The sequence below is a fragment of the Misgurnus anguillicaudatus genome, chromosome 2, assembly GCF_027580225.2.
Source record: "Misgurnus anguillicaudatus chromosome 2, ASM2758022v2, whole genome shotgun sequence".
In the NCBI taxonomy this organism is placed as follows: Eukaryota; Metazoa; Chordata; class Actinopteri; order Cypriniformes; family Cobitidae; genus Misgurnus; species Misgurnus anguillicaudatus.
Window position 1 is genome coordinate 32,686,429 of NC_073338.2, and position 19,665 is coordinate 32,706,093.

The following is a 19,665-nucleotide window of genomic DNA, read 5'->3' on the forward strand; positions in this document are numbered from 1 at the left end:
TATTGTGTACAAAAAATGGCACATCAGTAATGTTTGTTATTACTTATCATATACATAAACTATAAGTACCTTTCATTTACTACACTGACCTGTACGTACTACACTTACCATGTACATACAATTTCTAAGTACAGTAGTGTTTGTTATTAGTTATCATATGTACACTATAAGTACCTGTCAGTAACCCACACGTATCTGTAAGTACTAAATACTTATATTGTATATTCAATGTATTGTATTATGTATTGTAACTACAGTAGTGTTTCTTATTAGTTACCTACACTATAAGTATGTATCTGGTATTACCCAGTACTTGTAGAGTTAAATAATAATAACTACCAAGTATGAACCACTGGTAAGTACAGTAATGATACCATTGAATTACCATGTAGATACTCAAAAGTAAGTACCACACATTTATCTGCAAGTACAACATATTTACCATATATGTACACATACTGTAAAAATAAAGTGCTACCAATTTTTTTGCATTTAACATTTAGCATTGACATTCATTTTTTTTGGCATATTAATATAACTTTGTTTATTGTGTAACTAATGCCAGCTTTGGGGCACTCTGACTTGCATGAAAGAGAGAGTAAATGATCATATGCCAGTACACAGGTTGAGCCCTCCCTTAGTGCACAGTGTATGCAGGTGATGGGAAAATAAAAAAAAATAAAAAACGACACAAATCGTGGGAAGGAGTGACCACTTATTGGCATGCTGTTGACCAACTGATGGTGAAGAATTGTTGAATTGACAGTATTTTCTGCCACAGAGGTAGTCGAAAACGCATTTGATTGGATTGCTTTTGTGGTGTAGACGTGCATGTGGTCAAATATGTTACTCTCCACTTATGGATCTAATGTGATGTACAGAGCACAATGTTTTTCCATCGGACCTGACTACTAACGCGAACCCACAGTGTTCAACGCAATCTTTAGGCTTTCATTGATAAAACTAAATCAGCTGCTCTTTGCCTCTTTCATTTTTGTTTCAATTTGTAAGCATTTGAAAGTTGTTTGTGCTTATTTTCATTGATTGGTCTGAAATGTCAGTAAAAAGCTCTTACATGTGGACTCTGTATAATATTACTGCATGTCAATTTAAACCTGTAATTTTTCCTGCATTAAATGAAAGGCCCCACAGACCACCCCCTCAAAGTAATCAGGACAGAAACGGTCAAAAGGGGACAAAAGAAACTGATTACAATACCAGGTGTAAACGTGAATGTGTCTCTCGTCCACTTGTGATTAGAGCTGCAAATTTCGACTATTTTTTCAACCGATAAATCTATCGATTATTTTTTTCGATTAATCGAATAGTCTAAAGATTTTTTTTTACAAATAATAAATGTAACATCTGCTACACTGTAAGCCTATACAGGTTGATTGAACCTAAAAAAATTTATGGAAACTCGTTGCTCTAAAAGTGTTACTTTTGCCTGTTTGAAATAACAATTAATTTTAAGTTTAATGTACTTAATGTTTTAATTTCTTCCAATAAGATGACATTACTAGAAATGTGTGAGAAAACCTATTGCATACAACTTTAGTTTTTATCACTTTATATTACTTTTGATGTTATAAATGGTATTATAAAAAAAATTAATGACTGACTTTAAGTCAATCATTGAATAAACGTGATTCTCCACAGAAACAAACAAAAATGCGTTTTGACATACATTGTCAGTACTGTGGAGAGAAATACAATAAAATGTTCTGAACAGGGTTCACATACGGAAACACTGATCACCTGAACGGTGACTTCACAAAATTATAATTTACAACAAAACAACATCAATAATATAAGAGCTTGAACCTATATGACATTTTATTAACAAATATTTAAGTAGTGAAAGTTCTTATCAGTTTTTAATTTGTGAAAAATCTAAATAGTCAGGCGCAAAGGATTATGGGTATTCCTCACAACATGAACTAATAATTTTAAGTTCATTTTACTTGAATGTTTTAGTTTAATAGATTTTGTAAGGTTAACAGTTAAATCAACTAAACTTTTTAAGCTTTGGCTTCAAAACAGAAAATATTAATGATTTTGCTTTGATTGTTTGAGTAAAGACAATTTCTGGGTTAACAGTGTATTAATGCCAACATTTTATTGAAGCATTTTCTCAATTAAACAAATACACAAACATTGCCAGTGCCAAGGAAAATATAACAAATCACATAAAAACAAGTCCAACATTAATTCAGCCTAACATAAACAGTGCAAAAGGGGCATTATTCACCTTAAACAAATAAAATATATTAATATTAAAGAAGTAAAATAAAAATAAATCAAACTGAATAATAACTCCTTATTAATATAAAAACATGTCCTGCTCTTTATTGTTCCAGCCCTAGTGCTAATCATAAACTAATGAAGAGTCATCATTAACTACAAAATGACTCACATGAAATCATTGTTTATTAATACATTAACTAAAAAACATGTCATGTTGTACTTAATGATGACTCTTCATTAGTTTATGATTAGTACATGCATTTACTCAGCATTAGTTTAGACTGAAGTAAAAATAAGTTCATTGGGATTCATGAACCCTTATTATAAAATGTAACCATTATATTATTACTGTTAATATTATTACTATCAGTAGTAACGTTACTGCATTCTCATTTAGCATCAACTTTAACATTTAACTTTTCTTAAGTCTCGGGTAAATACAAATTTAGTTGGTATGATCTTCTAATATTTTATAAACGGCGTTTACGCTGCTGTTACTTTAAATAAACGCATGTCAGGAATACCTAACGAGACGAGCTTTTATAATATCTGCGCACATAATAGACCGGTTGCACGGCGACGTCACTAACTGGTTGCGCGCGCAACCGAGAGGCAGAAAGAAGAGAAGTGCATTGTGTTGTGTGCTAGTAGCGGTGTCTGTAAGTCAAAATGCCAAGGAATTTTTGCGTAGAAAATAGTACCAACAGAGTCAGTGCTGGGTGCCTGATGTTAACATACCAGTAGATGCGACTATTACGTTACTAGCATTATAATTATAACATTATAATTCATACATGTATCACAGTAACACTGTAAAAATAAAGACAGAAAAACAGATCCAACTAAAATCAAGTCTTATTTATATACAAACAATAAAGAACGCTTCAATAATTAAGGTTGTTGCAGTAGCGAATCAGCTCACCAATCGGGCTTTCTGCCTCCTGGATGCGCGCGCACCCTGCAATGTTTGTAAACTTGCAACCCCTCTATAAGCTATGGGAACTCCGCGCTGCCAGCTGGCTTTCAGTGCACGCGGGCACATGCCTATCTCAGTGTAACAGTAACTTATTATTTCATAACTTCTTAATATAAAAAGTTAAACATGTCCCGCTCTTTATTTACTGTTTCAACATACTGCCCAGACGCGATGCAATGTCATGTCTGTCAGGCGTCTCGCAGCTCGTATTAAACTAAGATGTAATCACAGCTGTATTAAGCACAATATATGCCTGCATTGATTCTATTGTTGTATAAAAACTTACTGTAAAAATTCAAATACTTACGCTGCCGTCGCGTCATTTTGAGGTCGAAGAGCTCCAGGTTGTTTTCTTTTAAGATGATCATGCACAAATGTTGCGCTGCTGTGGTATGCCATTTCAGTTTTACACAGTATGTGTTTTATTTGGTCTCTGCTTAAAGTATTCCCACACGTTTGATCACGTTCTGGCTGTTTGGTATAACACTTGTATTATCCGGTCGGAGCTGAAGCCGCCTTCATTTGAAAACGTAAACAATGCGACGCATCGACGCATTTCCGGCAAATCGACGTAATTACGTAATCGACGTAATCGACTACGTCGACGCGTCGTTCCAGCCCTACTTGTGATCCGACTGACCAAAATGCATCTTAATACCACACTGTAAAAATACTTTGCTGCCTTAAAAATTTTTGTTAAATCAACTCAGATTTACAAGTTATGTCAACAGAGATGAGTTGTCACAACTTATAAAATATAGTTGAGAAAAGTCAACTTAATTTTATAAGTTATAACAACTTATCTGTAGTTATAACAACTCATCTCTAGTCAGGATAAATAATAGAAAGTTGAAATGACTTGTAAATCCGAGTTGATTCAACAAAAAATTTTAAGGCAGCAAAGTATTTTTTACAGTGCAGGTATAAACAGCTCCATAGATGGAGTCTTGGCATTGTGATGGTGATCGTTGTCAGAGGAACAGAGTTTACAATCTTGTGTTTACACCTGAGTGGTGAAAAAGGTTTTATTCATAGTTTGCAGTGTCAAGACGGGAAGCTAACAGCCTGCTTACCGTATTTTTTGGACTATAAATCCCACGTTTTTGATAGTTTGGCTGGTCCTGTGACATATAGTCAGGTGTGACTTGTATATCAAAATTAATTCATACTGACTAACATGAACCCAAAGAAAACATGACCGTCTACAGCCACGAGAGGGAGCTATGTTGCTCCTGTAGCCTACCCCTGAAAAAAACTGTTAACTGAAACCTTAACTTGAAGACAACGGAGAAAGACTTATAGTCCAGTGCGACTTATAGTCTGGAAAATACGATATATTGCATGTTTTGGATGGAAAACCTTACCTGGACATAGTCATACAAACTTGAACTGCTGGAAAAATCTGTTCTGCATGACTTTACAGCGTCATAAGCTGACACAGCGTCTGTATCCTAGTTAAGACTTTGCCTCACAGGGTCAAGTGAATAAAGACCACTGGTTGAGTGGAGTAAAAAACAAGCAATGGTCTCACATTAAGCCTGCTCCGACTTAAACCCCATTCACACAGACCTTTGGTCCCAGAAAATGCCCGTAAAATTGCCAGACAAGCATCTGTGTGAACACAAACTCGTCCCGTTAATCTTCTGGGATCGTTGCCGGAAAGAGGACCTAGTCAGATACACGGATAACCCTCTGTCTGAACAAGAAGCCGAAAGAATGCCGCAATGGGCTTGTTGTAGTGAGGACGCGCGCATCATCACAACAAAAGTTATGGTTCAGCTCCTTAAAACGAGAGATAACATGCATATAAACATTTACCATGAGAAATGTTGCAAACTATATTGACGCAGTTATCAGGAAATTATAAATGAGACGCATAAACAATGACGCACGTGCCGTAGTGTGGACGCGCGGGTCATGGTAACATGAAGTTGGTTCAACTCTTTAAAATGAGGGATTTACAACATTCACGACGAGAAATGTCAGCAAACTGGACTGAAGCAGATATCAGGTAAATTAGCTTGTGATTTATTGCGTTGAAACGGAGATCATTCAGCAGCATAAAAGAATATCACGTCACGTGCTCATTTGAGCTATAATAAACGAAAATACCCACGTGTCATCCCAACAAGATATATCGTTCAGCTCCTCAAAATGCGGGTTTTAATTGCATATAAACAATCACGATGAGAAATGTCTGAAAACTGTATTAAAGCAGAGATCAGGGAGCTCGTCAAATATCCACTCTGAAGCTGAGATCATTCACCAGCATTAGAACGGCGCGTCACGCGCTCCTTTATAATCTTATCATAAACAAAAACGCACGCGAGGAGAGAGAAATAATATATAATATGCAAACTTCAGATGCTGCGTAGAAGAGAGGGCGGTACGTGTCTTTCCGGGACCATCAGATGCAGGGTAGTCATGGCAGTGTGAATGAACAAAAAAATCTAAGGATCCCGGAAAAATCTCAGATGCCTTTCCCGTGTATTTTACGGAATGTCTGTGTGAAAAGGGCTTTAGAGTGTGGATGGATCAGTAGGTAGCAAACAGACTGCCTTTTACCTCCCTTCTCATCCATTTAATTGCATGGATTGTGAGCTCCCAGATGACCCTGATTTCTCTCTCTCTCTGCCTATTTTACTATTTCTCGCTTCCCTCTCTCTCTCGAGCATACTCGCTCTCTGGATTAAAGTGTCACCATGAAGAAGAGCCACACTGTTTTTTGATTGGTCAAGAGCCTCAAGCCCACTGCTCACTGGTGAGTGCACTTGATGAGGCAGCCGCTGTTGTCGGGGGCAACCACTCACTGCAGCAGCAGAGACCGGCAACCAAGGCTTAAAAAAACAGGGGGAAGGAGGGAGAAATTAAAAAAGAAAACATGACAACAATAACAAGGGATTAGTTTATGGCATCAGCTGAGCCATCAGGACTTCATTAAAAAAAACTCCCACCACACACAGCTGTTTCTAGGGGGAATGGGGAGAGATGGAGCATTTCAGATAACTCGCTGAAAGAGCCCGATTGAAAAACAGCTCATGAAAGGAGGATGTCTGATCTGCCTGCACTGTCGAATTTGGAAGTGCTTGTGGATGTGATGGAGTCTTCTTACTAATATCGTGGGTTCACAAACCAATACTTTCTGACACAGCACCAAGGACCTAAGAGTAAAGATTACTGGCGTCTCCTGTGCCCATATCCATTTGAATGTGAGGACCGATGAGCAACGCAGCTAGACTCTTCGTTTGACCTTAACATGGGGGACACTGCAGAATACCAGCGTCTGCCCAGCGATTGCGATGAGGATGAGGTATTACACCTCAGCTCTTTTAATGTACTATAATTAGACTATACAGATAACTGATAACAAATTTGTTGGTATGTTACTTATGTTGAATGTTTATTTGATGCTCTATAACATTTTACCCACTTATGTATGTTTGTTGTTAATCACATATAGTAAAATTTAAATACTTTAGTTGATTAAACACAGCAGAAATCTGAATGTCTGTAAGTGTGTCAGTGTGTCTGTAAGACGTTACATTAACCCACAAGCAGTGAATCCTCACATGACATTAGCATGGTGGTAGGTACTCTAAATTTGCAACTAGATTTGCTATCTCAGTGTTTCAAGCCAGACACTGGAAAGAGGTTGTATGCTTCTAGATTTAGTGATTTTGTCATTTTAAAGGCTGATTTCTAGTCAGAAGTATGGAAGTGCATGTATGTTTATGTAGCACTGTTTGCTCTGCATGATGTCTGTGTCAGGTCCCAAAATGTTAGTGGTGTCTTAATCCTATCTGTTGGCTAAATCTGAAAACCTAAAGTATTTTTTCTTCTTCTAAAGGTTTTCTGTAGTAATTTATTTGGCTTCATTTAAAACAAAAGGCACTACTAAACTCCAGATTAGTCAAGTCTAAGTTAAGACAAAGACCACTTGATCTCTGGTCTTGGTCTTAACTTAGACTCGACTACAACATTGGCTATAACCATTGCAGTGGTGTATTGGTGCATGGAGGAAGTGGGTATAGACCCCTTCACAGTTCACGTCAAAGGCGGTTCCCACTGCGCATGTCGGGGTCAGAAAAGTCATTAAAGCAGATTAAGTTGCGTATTATTCGCTATCGTCAAAAATGCCTACTTGCGTCGTGGGCTGTGAAAATCGCACCAGGTCTGGCGTTAAGTTTTTCGGGATTCCTGCAGAATCTCAAAAACAAAAAATACAACATCTGTGGCTGCAAGCAATTAAACGTGCATACTGGGACAATGCAAAGATCAAAGAAGCTTGTGTTTGTAGTGCTCACTTCATTTCATGTAAGTCATCATATTTCAGCCCTGTTAGATTAAACTAGAAAACCTAAATGGTATGAACAGTTTGACCCCATGCTGCGCGAGCACCCGATAGTCATTCAATGTTTACAAACCTTGAAGGGGTCTATACTTTTAATTTATGTCCCAATTTTTTTAAAGTAGAAGTGGATATACCCCATGCCATTAAATAAAGGAGTGGGTATACTCTGTATACCCTGCACTACACCACTGACTATTACCTCATCCAGTCATTGAGATGCCCAGATGATGTTGCAGTTTAGCAGAAAAAAACTAAACCTCACACACCTCGGTCATCAATTATATTTTTCTCCTTGTCCTGGATGATATTTCCTATTCAGTTTATTACACGGTCTCTGCGCAGTTTATTACACTGTCTTTGTGCACATGTTTCTGTTCTTGTCTGTCCAGCTGTGTTTCTGCCTCTGTGTGATGAACTCATTCCTCTTAACAAGTCTCTTTCAGCTGTTTCCTTATTTTATGTGAATTATCAGCGGACTTTTGGGGTGTTTATCTCTGTGTGTGGTAAGCTTAGCTCCTGCTGTGATCTTTAATTGTGAAAGAGGGAAAATTACACTGTGAGGGTTCATCCTGACTTGATCTCAAAGCTGCTGTGAAAAGGTCTAATCCCTGACCTACAAACACACTGTATACTGATTATTTGGGATCAGTGATTGAGCCTTAGTTTACCCAGTTTAATTTCATCAGTGTGTATCTTATAAAGAAATATGGTATTTTTATCATATAAAATATTAACCAACATTAAAATATCAAACAGATATATTGGCAAAATATGAACCAGTTATAGACCGTTTCAGCAGTAACAACATAAACAAGCGGCTGTCGCGGTCTGCATGAACTTCCGGTAAACTCCGCTAAGAATAAATAACAACAAAGTTCTTTAAACGTAGTTTATTTATATAACAAGCAAAAAACCGCATAGATTACCTAGGAAACCAAAACATTTGTTTTTTTTCGACGAGGCATTTGTTCAAGAGATGAGTTTAGCAACTAGTTAGACCATTAAAAAAGCGAAACCGGAAGTAAGGTTCGGATCCAGACGTGTATCACGTGCGTCTGATGAAACCGTCTATATGATAGCCAGTTTGTGATTAAGCAATATCGCTCAAGTAGGAGTGTGATATAGCTCTATATCATCACGGCTGTGATTAGGTATAGAGCTATATCACACGACTCCGAGAGCGATATTGCTTTTATACAACAGTTCGACGGCACACGTTTGAAAAACTAAAACTAGAAAACAACAACGAAGTAATTTTAAAAGCCTCTTTGTTTGAGAACTACTTCTTCCGCCATGGATTTGAGGGCTGCCAGAATGACAGGTAACACTTTCGGCTGCTTTAAATCTCATAACTCAATGGACGGACAGGCGTTTCTTTATATTAACGTTTCTTGGTCACAAAGTGTAGTTTTAAGATTAGTTCAGTAGAGAATATATATTTATTATATTTAAATCTACAGTCGATTAGTAAAGATAGCGCCTGTTTGAACGTTTGCTTAGTGAGATTCGGTACGTATGAGAACCAAAGCATGAGCGGACGTCAATGTTCACTCGCCCCGCTGACCACCGCCCTCTCTGGGCTACATCTTTGACAGGGATTCCCTGGCTCTGATATTCGCCTTGTTTGTTTTTTATGGTCAAAATGAGATCAAATCAGCAGTATGTGGTGTCATGATAAAACTATTACTTGTTTTCTTATTCATATTTAGTGTCTTTTGTGTTGTTATTGTTTTGGCGCGAGGTAAAAGTTAATAAAACTATACTTGTTTAATGTTACTATTGGTTTCCCATTTACTCTTAACGCGATACGAGCACTCGATTATTATTAGACTTCGTTCTTGTTAGTACTATATAAAACTGTTTTTTATAAGTGTCAGAGAGATGTTTTTGCATGCTGCTTATAAATATATCAGTGGCGATATCTCATAACATGTTTTAATAGTCACGTCTCGATTAAATAAATGATCAATGTCCACATTTAAAAGCCGCGGTGCTTCCCTGCAGTTCCACTGTGTTTTCGCGTTCTGATAAGAGATATAGCTCCAGAAGAAAAACCGAGTGTTTACATTCCTCTTTCCAAGTGTCCACACGATGTGACAAGACATTAATCCCATTAAGTTTAACGTAACATCCAAAAGCGCTGATCTTTGACGGAATAATAACTTCCGATTGGGGATTCACAGACTGCTTTATGAGCTAGTGAACTAATGAGACACACGGAGAGTGATTCAAAACAGCACGGTTGTATGTGCCTGCAGTTTTCCATTCAGAGATTAGCCTGTTTAGGAGCTCCATTCACTAGGTGGCGGAATGATACGAAAGGTGAAGCGGTTACAGTGCCGTTATCAGTACAATATCGCATAGCTCTTAGCCAATCAGATTCGAGAACCAGAAAGAACTGTTGTATAATATTGTTTAGGTCACCTGCATACAATATGTAGTATTATTTACAATGTTGAATTGTGAAGCACTATGGGATTGTTGTTAAAATTATTCATGTGGTAATCTGTTTAAACTCTGTTTTAGCATGTATTTTCCTCACTTTACATCATTCACATTTCCATTTGAATATTTAACAGTGGGACCTCCAGTCAAAGTGTTGTGAATAGCTTAGTGCACGTGAGAGAGACTGCATATCAGCGGCTTTCTGGGTGTAAAAAAACGAAAAAGAGAGCTCTAGACTAGAGTGCCTTCAGTATTGTGTGTATGCTTGTAAGTGGTCCTTCTGGCATACATTTGCTGGAAATACTGTAATATTGCAAGTTGTTTAACAGTACTGATAAAGCTAAGGCAATGTGGAAGCATCACATTTACTTTTCAATCCTGTATTTCAATATAACATGTCTGTAATATTGATTATTTCACTGTGACATAATTAATTTATAAATACACAAATATCTTCTAGAGTGCCCTGCATCCCAATTTGCCTACTTCTATGCCTTAAAAGTACTGTTTTTGGTATAAAAAAAAGTATAGACATTTGAGTGTATTAAAAAAGTAGTCAAAAATTAGATTTAGTACATCCCATCTATGTGGTGCTGATGGTATGCAAAATTGGGATGCAGGGTTGGTCTGAATAAAATGTCAACCTTGTGTCCATTAAAGCTGCCACAGGTTGCAAGCATCTCTTTGAGATTGCTGCCCTCTGGTGGTTTAAGAGCACTGCAGCTTGAAAATTGGTGATCAACAGGACCAACACAACTTATATACAGGACTTCCACGGGTCCTTGAAATCCTTGAAAGTTTGTGAATCTGGGGGAAATAATTCAAGGCCCTGGGACATTTTTAAAAATATACATACATAGATACAGGTAATTTAAAGTGCTTGGAGAAGTTTTCTGGAAAAAAAATACATATTATTTCCTGTGTAGTGTAGGATAATATCATTAAAATTCTAGACTTTTTAAGGACACATGCTAAACTGTAAACTTTACATGTTTATATCTTCTGTATGCGAATGTTGATTTATACCAAAATGCTTTTTTGCATAGTTGTGTTTGACAAATGAAAACGCCCTGGGTAGGTTACATATGTAACTGTTGTTCCCTGAGAAGGGAACGAGACGCTGCTTCTCCCTTGCCATACTTTCTGCGTCCCTGTAACGCCGTCTTTGGCAATGTTTGAGATGGCAATATACCTTCTGGCTTCCGCATTACCCTGTCTTTGTTGTTAAGCCTCATCATTGGTTGAATTTGATATACACATTCAGTCGCACTTACCTCTGGAGGCGTAGTCAAAGTGTCACCGCAGTGACGCAGCATGAGTTCCCTTAAAAGGGAACAGTAACAATGTATCTTAAAAGGTAATGTAATCTTGCTCTCACTTTAACCTTGTCTCCACATTTAGTCCTTGAATTTGAGGGTATTGGATCTGGAATGTCCTTAAAAGGTCGTTGAATTTGAAGTTAACTAAGGTGTGGGAACCCTGTCTATAGTTTTTGTGTAAAATAAAACCTACAAACATAATGCAATATTTTTATAATATCTTAAGGGTTTAACCGAGTAGGACTGGCTGATTATGCTGAATATCAGAACTAGAAGTGAGGGTGGATTTTTCTTGTGAGGTGCTAAATATGGAGTTGTAGTGCGAATTTAGTTCATCCGGTCTAAAAGTTGTGCTGCGGTCAATGGTTACTGCAGTTCACCAAACACAAACACACTGAAGAAAGTCTTCATAGGGTAATCGTCATGTATATTTGGATTGTAATTTTAAATGGTTAGCGTTGAAAGATTCAACTGGTGCAATGACTTCACACAATATCCGAGAGTATGCATGCTTTATCTTTATTTAACAACTTTTTAAAAGAAATTAGCATGAAGATTTAATATCGATGCCCTGAGTCAACAAACCAAAAGGTGCCTGTGACAAAGAAACGTACCATTAGATGAATCGATCAGACACTGTGATACAGTAGGTGTCATCATGTCTGTTCTGCAGCTGGTTTGTACAGCCAAATCTCTTGAGCTAAGTCACTGAGACCTACGCTTCCTCTCATTCACAGCTGTGTGCTAGCATTACAACATTTTTTGTTAGTCTCTTTCTCTCAAATAAAGCTCCTTCTTCTTCGATAAGTCACCAGAACATTCCTGCTGCATTAGCTGCACGGTGTGAAGCGGCACTGGAAATTCTTTGTGTTGAAGGATTTATTCGAGTCAGACCGTTTATGACACACAGGGCTCTGCTTTACTACCTCAGTCCCTAGTCACCTCATATTCTCTCTAGAACTAGAAAAAAAGAAACACTGCTCAACCACAATGTACATTTTGTTTATTCCAGAAGATGTGGTACATCTGGTTTAGTTCGGAAGAGACATAAATAAAACATGAACGGTTTACTCTGCTAGTGATGATGAAGCCAAAACGTCTCCTTTACAGCTTGAAGGGGGAAGAGGAAGAGGGAGGAGAAAAATTGGGAATGGGTTTGTTTACAGGAGGTCGAGATAACATTTTCAGAGGGATTGAGGCAGGAGAACGAAGCGAACCAAATAAAGAAGAAAAGTCAAACTTAGACCAGAGTGGGGAGATAGAGAGAGGGAATATAAAAGAGAGTTGTGGCTTGGTAAGTGAGAGAGAGCGAGTCAGAGATAGGAGGGGATATGGTGGTGCTCAGGCGGGGGATTTGTTAAGAGCCCAACATATGGGAGGAACACAGGAAATGAGCTCTCCATCCTGCAGTTAAATCTGACCTTTTGGCTCGCGATCAAATGCTCCTCCATCTGAATACCATACAGTGTCTGTCCCGGGCACGGGCTGAAAGAGAGAGAGAGAGAACAGGCACTCTGTAGAGAGAGAGAAAAAGCTAGATGCCTAGATGCTCCTCCTGCTCCAGATCAACACGTCCCCCTCTGACAAACATGCACACACTGAGGAAAAAAGAAGTACCTATTTTAGCTAGGCAGACCTTAGCGATACAACATTTTATCTTGGTTTTTTGCTATGGAGACTCTTTTCACCACCAGTTAGGGTATTGAGAAGAGAAGAAATTGGAGCTAGACTGAGCGGATAAATAGTGACACGGAAAACTCACTGGAAGTTCTTTTCAGGATTGCTCTATTCGCACAACAGGGAGTACTTCACCTTGCACTTCTGTCTCATTCTTCAGTCTGGAGTGTAACATTTCTGGATGTTCTAACTAGGCTGCCAAGTAAACAGTTCCCTTTGGCAGACTTGTTTTTGGTGTTTTTTGCCTCGCCCCACTCAGTCCCCCTCATACAATTTTTCTGGCATGCGTTCTCTAACGCGGAGCTTTGGGTAAAGGAGCTTAATGTGGATTGTCCTGCGATGGAATGTTGTCTGTGGGCTGCACAGGTTGAGAAGACCTTCGAACTGAGGAGACCTTCACAGCTCTTGGCTGATGCAGCTCCCTTACTGAACCATGTTCTCCAGCGGCAGAGTCTATGTCTTTTAGACCAAGTATAATTTGTTTTGTGAATATTCATACATCTTCGAATCTTCAAAATGCGACGCTTCGACAAGCTCAAAAAGTCATTCCCATTTCTTGCCCATTTCCATTTGTACCGAGTAAGTCTGTTTTTATTCTCTGCATGCTGGGGAATTGATTTGGGAATTGGGAATTCAGGAATTGGCTTGTATATGTGTATGCCGGTTCATGTCAGCATCTGTGTTGGTGTGAAACCGCATTATGTCTTACACATGTGCAATGATGATTATTATCAAACCATGACCCCAATAATACATCAGGCATAACTTTAGACCATCCAGTACCTTGATTTATGTATGCAACGTTTCTCAGATGTGTCATTATGCAGTATTCTGTGAGGATCTGTTATTCCACCCTTGTTGAATCTGTCTAGTTGCATGACCGCAATGTTGACAGGTCTTTTATGTACTGTAGTTGATTTCTTGTGCCACAGTGTTGGCATGGTCTGTAGTTGATTTCTTATACATTGTCACGGCCATTAAATTCTAATGTTCTTCCAGAGGTTTATGCATAGGGTATAGCCACCCTATGGCCTCTATACAGGGACCATGGCAAAACTTCTCTTAGGATTAGAGACTATAGCCTTCTAATACCAAATGCATTACTTCACACCGCACAAGCTTTATTTGTTGATACTGGACTTCAGTTCGGTTTAACTGCTTCTGCTGTGTTGTATTACAGCCAAACACTCTTGCCGTGTCACTGGCTGCCAGTGGATGATTTTGCCTAATTGGTGGTGCCTGCTGAAGCAAATATTTTTATTTTGTTAATAGTTTATATTATTATTGTCTACAATGGCATGCAGAAAAACTATTTAGCATGTTTCGGTAGATATAAACTGGAAAAGAGGTCTAAGATGCAGACCATACATACACCAGGTGGATAGAGACTGGATCAGATTTCAACCACACATTTCAAGGATGCTTTGGCACCATCACTGTAAGGACAGATCACTTACTTGAGCCAGCAGTTGGGTTTTGATATGAAGACTTGAGAATGATTGTCTGACAAAGTCATAAAGTTGTGGATGATATGAAGTTAATAGTTCAGTCTGTAGTAATTACTTCATTCTTTAGTCACGTTATAGTCTCAGACAGATGAAGTGCAATAGACTAGAAAAGTAAAACTTGTGAAGCTGTCAATGAATGCAGAATTTTCTAGTCTGATTTAGATATTTTGAAATATTTTAACTATTACTTTACATTGCAGTGTAAAAAGTTTATCCAAATGATTGTTAGTTTTGGAGATTGGCCTGCTGTGATTTAAAAAGGTACACATGGAAATTTACTGCCTTAGCCTTGGCCAACAAAGTTTTCCTCGAAGTATTGGTGATTATTTTTCATGTATGGTCAGCTATTTATTCATAATTCATTGATTGCACAATGGTTAAAAAGTCTGTTATTCTGTTTTTTTTGGGAGTGAACAGCAGCTTCACAACCAAATAATAAATTGATTATGACTGCCAGTAGTAAACAGTCTTATCCGAAGACAGTAAAATGTGGCTTTAGACATCTATTTGGGTGATCCATGTTACAAAATGTTTTTTTCCCTTTTTCACAGCAGAGATGTTTTCTGGTATGTTCTGAGGTATGATTGAAGTTTGACGTCAATGACCTCTTTGCAAGCCGGCAAAACAAAATAATAATAGTGATTTTATACACATTACACAATGTTGCATGGTTCTGTTCCCAGCTTAAGTGTGAAATGTTACAGAGAAATTCAGTGTAGTGTAGGTAAGGAGACCTGTAATTCCTGAAGTTGATTTGTGAACCACTAAATATCAGTATACATGCTGTATGTGCATATATGTATCTTGAAGACAGTTTGAAGGGTAAACCAAGCATATCACTACTGTTATTGCTTATACATCTAGGCACCAGAATATGTTATTTGGTTAGCCCTAGCATTATGGTAGTACTCTCTTGCATGAGTAAACACCATTTTCAATAGAGCATGTAAAAATTGATGTTGATTATATAAGTTTGCAGGATGCGGACTGTGTATTTGCAATATGGATGTAAAGACATGTATCAGGAAGCGACATTAAGACTTCACAGACATTTCTGTGTGGGAGAATATTTAACTGTACTCTGAAAGTGGAAGTCCATCTATTGATTGTTAACTTTAAGTCAAAAAGGCCTTGAACCCTGTGACCCATGACTTTTTTGTGTCAACACAGGAAGCACTTTGAGTATAAAGGGCTGATTGTGTTCTCTAGCCTTTTTGACATTCATTCAAGAAACCTGTTGACTTTATAACCCGTATTTTTTCTCTGGCAGAAACTATAGATATTTAAGTCACTTTACTGAAAACGTTCACTGCAACCCAAAGCTTCTCTTCTCTGCATTTTAATATGGGTTTAGTTCTAGCCATCCTGTTACGAGATGTTATGTAATGTAGTTTAGGACAGGACTTGTCAAACCTGTCCTGGAGGACCCCCTAGTCAAGTAATTTTTTTATGTCTCTTTCATCTGACACATCTGGTTCAGGCCTTACAGTCTCTGAGCTGGAGAGTTGGATCAGTCAGATAAAGGAGACATACAAAATGTGCAGGACTAGGGTTCCTCCAGGACAGGTTTGAAAAGCCCTGGCTTAGGACAAAGGTAGCTTCAGGCCTTATCAAACACATCTGCCTCTACTTTTCAAGTAATCCTGAAGATTTTGATGAACTGGTTCATGTCTTGGGTTAGAGTTGAAACTCAGCTCTTTCTAACAGTAATGCTACTGTACATCTACAGTCTAAACTTCTTTTTGTGAAGAAGCTTGGCTTAAGCTAGGGCCTTAATCAGATTTTCAAAATGTGAGACTCCACAAACATGATGTAAAAATCTACGATTTACTAGTTTTGTTCCTATAGTGGAGGGGTAGACAATGTCGGTCCTGGAATGCCGATGTCTTGCAGAGTTAAGCTCCAGCTGATCAAGAACATCTGAAATATTTAATCAAGGTCTAAAGAGTCACCTGAAAACTACAGGTAGGCATGGTTTTATCAGTGTTGAAGCTAAAATCTGCAGGACATCGGCACTCCAGGACTGACGTTGCCTACCCCTGCTATAGTGTGTGGATTGCCGCTATGTTGTCATCACAGCACGCCACACATTTTAAAATGCACTTCATACAAGTGTACGAACAACACGAGTCTTGACGGAGAACACAGGAAGTCTAGCGGAAATCTCGCGATGTCTTTCATGGTCAAGGACGTGCGTTTATGGATGTTATAAATTCTCTCGGCATTAAACAAAACGTGTCAGGGCCCACGCATACTCGTAATCACACACTAGACTTAATTCTGTCACTCGGACTCAATATTAATGACATCGAAATATCACCCCAGAGCGATGCCGTTTCAGACCATTTCCTTGTGTCATGCACAATACTTCTAGATAGGACCGCTCAGTCTACAACATGCTACAGATTAGCCAGAACAATAATTTCCACCACTAAAGATAGCTTTATTAGCACTCTTCCAGACCTGTCCCAAATGAAACATGTAGCAGATAATCGTGAAGATCTAGATATTATAATAGAAAACCTGAACAACATCTGCTCTAGCACGTTGGATGCCGTTGCTCCCATTCGAAAAAAGAGAATCAAAGAAAAACCGCCGGCTCCATGGTATGACCATCATACTGCAGCCCTTAAAAAAGTAGCTAGAAAAATGGAAAGAAACTACCGAAGCACAAAGTTAGAGGTATGGCGTTCAGCATGGAAAGAGAGTGTTCAACACTACAGACAGGCTATTAAAACTGCCAGATCTACCTATCTCAGTACGCTTATTAAAGAAAATCATAACAACCCTCGTTTTCTATTTAGCACAGTTGCGAAACTGACTAGAAACAAAGAACAAACAGAAACCAATAGTAAACTCCAACACAATAGTGATGACTTCATGAACTTCTTTACTAACAAAATTATGTTTATTAGGGAAAACATAGAAACTACGCAAGCAGCCATCACTCTACCCAATAGTACATTTTTCACTAGATTGCCAAACGAACATCTTGAGTCATTTAATCCCACTACAGTAGAAGAGCTCTCTAAACTAGTAACGTCATCCAAATCATCGTCCTGTATACTAGACCCCGTTCCCACAAAATTACTAAAAGAGGTATTTCATGTAGTGTCAGACACGGTACTTAATATCTTTAACTCATCGCTAGAATTAGGATACGTTCCAACAGCTTTCAAACTAGCAGTTATTAGACCGCTCATTAAAAAGCAAAACCTTGACCAGGGAGAGCTTAATAACTTTAGACCAATCTCAAATCTACCTTTTCTTTCTAAAATATTAGAAAAAGTAGTGGCAAGCCAGCTACGCACATTCGTAGAAAATAATAATACATATGAAAAGTTCCAATCAGGATTCAGGCCCCACCATAGCACAGAGACAGCGCTGCTTAGAGTTACAAATGACCTCCTATTAACATCCGATCGTGGTGAAATCTCAATCCTTATATTACTAGACCTTAGTGCAGCCTTTGACACAATAGATCACACAATCTTACTCAATAGACTAGAAAACTATGTTGGCATCAGTGGTCAGGCGTTAGCCTGGTTCAGATCATATCTAACCAATCGATATCACTTTGTTTACGTAAATGAGGAAGAGTCATATCACTCCCCCGTTAAATACGGCATACCTCAGGGATCAGTTCTAGGCCCCATCCTATTCTCGTTATATATGTTACCTCTAGGAGACATTATCAGGAAACATAACATAAGTTTTCACTGCTATGCGGATGATACCCAGCTTTACATCTCGTCGCATCCTAGCGAAACCCACCAGTTTTCTAACCTAACAGACTGCATTAGTGATATTAGGGACTGGATGGCACAAAACTTTCTTATGCTAAACTCCAATAAAACAGAGATACTTATTATTGAACCGAATCGCTACAAACATAATATGCCAGATTACAAGTTGCCCATAGATGGCTGCACGGTGGTGCCATCTTCCATGGTTAAGAATTTAGGCGTAATGTTCGACAGCAATCTATCTTTTGATAGTCATATCGCCAACATCTGCCGCACAGCATTCTTCCATCTTAGAAATATCTCAAAAATACGCCATATGCTGTCTGCATCAGATGCAGAAAAGCTTATCCATGCTTTTATGACCTCTAGAATAGACTATTGTAACTCGTTACTCGGGGGATGCCATTCAAATCAGGTAAACAAGCTACAGCTGGTTCAAAACGCCGCCGCAAGAGTGCTTACTCGATCTAAAAAGTATGACCACATCAGTCCAATTCTGGCATCTTTACACTGGCTACCAGTTAAATATCGTATACAATTTAAAATATTACTAATCACCTACAAAGCCTTAAATGGCCTAGCGCCTTCGTATATTAAAGAACTACTATCAGAATACAATCCATCACGTAAACTGCGCTCACAAAATTCTGGTCACTTAATTATCCCTAGAATATCAAAAGTGTCTAAAGGTGGTAGATCCTTTTCCTACTTAGCCCCTGAGCTCTGGAATGATTTACCAAATACTGTTCGAGTATCAGACACAGTCGATCAATTTAAATCTAAACTTAAGACATTCTTCTTTAACAAAGCATTCACATAAAATGTCCAGTAAATGTACATTTCCCGCAGTAGTTAGTTTGTCCAGAACAAAGCACTCACATACCTCATATGGGTAATATACTTATGCCGCAATAGTTAGCCTGTCTGGAACCGAGCCGACTTGAACCACTATAATGTTTGACACTTGCATTGCATGCGAACGGCCCCTACGCTAATAGAATTCTGTTTTTCTCTCCCTGTCTCGTCCTCAACCACGAGGACCATGAGACAAACAGACCCAGTTCCGGTTGCTGTGAAGATCATTGCATCACTGATCCACTGGCTGTCCTTCAACGTGATGACCAGCCGATGCCCGACCAACGACCACCGGCTAAACCAGTTTAATTCGCTTACCCGCCTCCTATCCCTACCGTTTCTATATATATATAAATATATATTAATTCCTCCCAAGGGTTTTTGTCCTTCTAGGACTTTTTCCCATTGGGTTTTTTTTCCTAGAGGGTTTTTAATCCCAGGGAGAGTCAGCCAACTTTGGCTTAACTTAGCACTTTACAGTATACGTTACATTATTAATATGCTCGCTTGTACGGTTTAACCGCTTTCTCTACTTCTTATA

General features: G+C 38.4%; 1 protein-coding gene across 5 annotated transcripts in view; it reads left to right on the plus strand.

The window, feature by feature from the left end:
• The window catches only part of tnk2b (tyrosine kinase, non-receptor, 2b), a 76,534-nt gene that overhangs the window by 25,892 nt on the left and 30,977 nt on the right, over positions 1-19,665 (plus strand). Inside the window, exon 1 of one of the 5 annotated variants that reach the window (XM_055202742.2) lies at positions 6,029-6,533. The exons of 2 other annotated variants lie outside the window; for them this stretch is intronic. In XM_055202742.2, coding sequence (XP_055058717.2) covers positions 6,480-6,533 — 54 coding nt within the window. In that variant the 5' untranslated portion in view covers positions 6,029-6,479. Of the gene's footprint in view, positions 1-6,028; positions 6,534-12,561; positions 13,595-19,665 lie in introns of those variants that run through there. 2 more of the 5 variants (XM_073853896.1, XM_073853899.1) reach the window with 2 other exon arrangements.